At 33.8% G+C, this 2,282-nt stretch overlaps 1 gene segment (V, D, J or C); it reads right to left on the bottom strand.

Moving 5' to 3' along the window:
* Positions 1 to 1,245: 1,245 nt before the first annotated feature.
* On the bottom strand, positions 1,246 to 1,948 carry LOC107753875 (T-cell receptor beta-1 chain C region-like). The segment is given in 3 exon segments: positions 1,246 to 1,601; positions 1,675 to 1,749; positions 1,823 to 1,948. Coding segments are annotated over 3 exon segments (489 nt in total).
* Positions 1,949 to 2,282: the final 334 nt, after the last annotated feature.

The raw sequence follows: 2,282 nt of genomic DNA, 5'->3' as shown, positions 1-2,282 counted from the left end.
TGTATGTATGATTTATAAGCTTGTTTCCTCATGGGGACCTCAAAAATGTCCCCACAAGGTCAAAATTCACTAGTATTACTATCCTTGTGGGGACATTTGGTCCCCATAACGTGATAAATACCAGGTACACACACACACACACACACACACACATATATACATACACACACACTTTACGCATATATATAATAAAGTTATTATATATATGAGCCATTGTTGGATGTGTAAATATATAGCATATTAAATATGTAATATAGCTATTATACAGATTTCTTTAATATCATTGTGTAGGAACATTGCACTGTACAATAACCTTTTTTTTGCTTGGCTAGCTAAACAAGGAAGAGTTGCAAAACAAAACAAAACCAAAAGTATATAAACGTATATGTAGTTTTTAGGACAAATTGAAGGAAATAATAATAATAATAATAATTTGCTTACAGGAACCATTATATGTTTAAATACCATTGCAGTATTTTGTTTTGCTAGCTTCAGATTATGAGGATTCGAATAAAAACCACTGTATTCGAGTAATCAGAGTCTAATTAGAATCATCATTTAGAATAATGAGAACTACACAAGGAAAACGTCCAAATGCATCTGCTCTAATGAGAAAATATTGTGAAAATAATGAGACAATACAAATATTCAGAATTCTTTTAAAAACAGTTTACAGATTTTTTATTACACTTTTTTTCCCATTTAAATTTGTAATTGAAACAGTCATATCTTGTTTGCTTCGCATTAAAGCAGAATAATTTGGCTAGCTAACCATAGAAACAAAATAAAACAAAACAAAACAGTATATACAGTCAGTTTTCATCGCAAATTTAAGATAATAATAATAATAATAATATGTTTAAAGAAAATGAAGCCTGTTTTGTTTTTATATACTTCATTACATGTTTATATATATATATATATATATATATATATATATATATATACATATATACATATATATCATTAGTATTTTATTTTGCTGCCCTCAATTTATGATGATTCACCTAAAAACTATTGTATTAAATGTCCAAATGCATCAGCTATAATGACAATTTGGGAGGCAAACATCATCAAAATAATGTGAAAAATGTAGAATTCTTTAGACTTTAGAAACAAAGTTACTTTAGAAAATATGCTGTCCTTTTTTCCCCTCTTTAGATTTTTAAGTGAAATATGAGCTCCAGCTCAGTGGTCAGCAGATGGATCTCATGCAATTTAGAGAATCTCTAACCCAGGACACAGTTACAGTCCCTCAGGAGGACTGCAGAGAGACGACTCTGCCTTATCATAGTGAAACGCCGCTTTGTATGTCACCTCACACCTGTACATATTCTCAGCACTCCATTTATGAGCCAGAACCGAGTACAGTCCCACAGCCCAGAATGTGCCTCCAGGCTCTCGGTGCACTTGTGGAGAGCTGGCGTGTTTTTTCAGACCTGTGGCTCCGTTTACCTTCCATGTGATCCTCAGCGCTTTAGACTGTAAGCCGGTGATGACACACGCCAGCGTCACTCTCTCTGATCGCTGCTTCTGACCTCCAGCAGGGAGAAGAACATGCACTTTCGGAGTCACCTGGCGTTCAATACGGATGTGAGGAACTGAAAAACATGTTAATGATGAGTATAAACTGAGCAAAACCACATTTCTGAACTTCCTGAAAGCATCTCTTACCTTCCACAATAAGTCGAAGTCCTCTGCTAAACATCTGGTTCATTGTGTCCTTCTCACCTGAAGCAATGCTGTAATAGAAATCTCCAATGAGCTATATGATCAAGACAGTAATTGATTTATTCGATTTTGGCTTTAAAGTCTTACCGCAGCAGAAGAAGTGAGATAATAATGATAATCACACTAGTTGCCTTTCTATTCTTGTTCATTTCTTTTCTGTTTCATTGAATTTCTTTATATGTATTGTGTGTGTGAGCGAATGCTGTCTGAGGTATAATTTCCCTCTAGAGCCAGTGAAGCTTGATTTGATTCAGTGTTGACTCTTATGAAGTTGACACAGAGGTTGACGGCTGAGGGAAGAACGTCCCATGTGCTCATAAGCTGTGTGCAGATGGTCCATTTAAAAGCAATCAACCATTACACTGTTGATTCCTTCACAGGGTCAATGAATCAGGTTTTAGGAAATTCATGTTTTTAACATTAATAGAAATATTTTATTACAATGAAATCTTGAAAATTGTATTTTAATATATGTTATAAAATTACAAATATTTTTTTAAATAGTATTTTACAATCAGTGGTGTCTGCAGCAGTTTCATTTTACTATCACT

This window comes from Sinocyclocheilus rhinocerous, unplaced genomic scaffold (genome assembly GCF_001515625.1).
Source record: "Sinocyclocheilus rhinocerous isolate Xijiao unplaced genomic scaffold, SAMN03320098_v1.1 scaffold711, whole genome shotgun sequence".
Classification (NCBI taxonomy): Eukaryota; Metazoa; Chordata; class Actinopteri; order Cypriniformes; family Cyprinidae; genus Sinocyclocheilus; species Sinocyclocheilus rhinocerous.
Note: the sequence above shows the minus strand (reverse complement) of the source record. Positions and strands in the feature narration are given on the sequence as shown.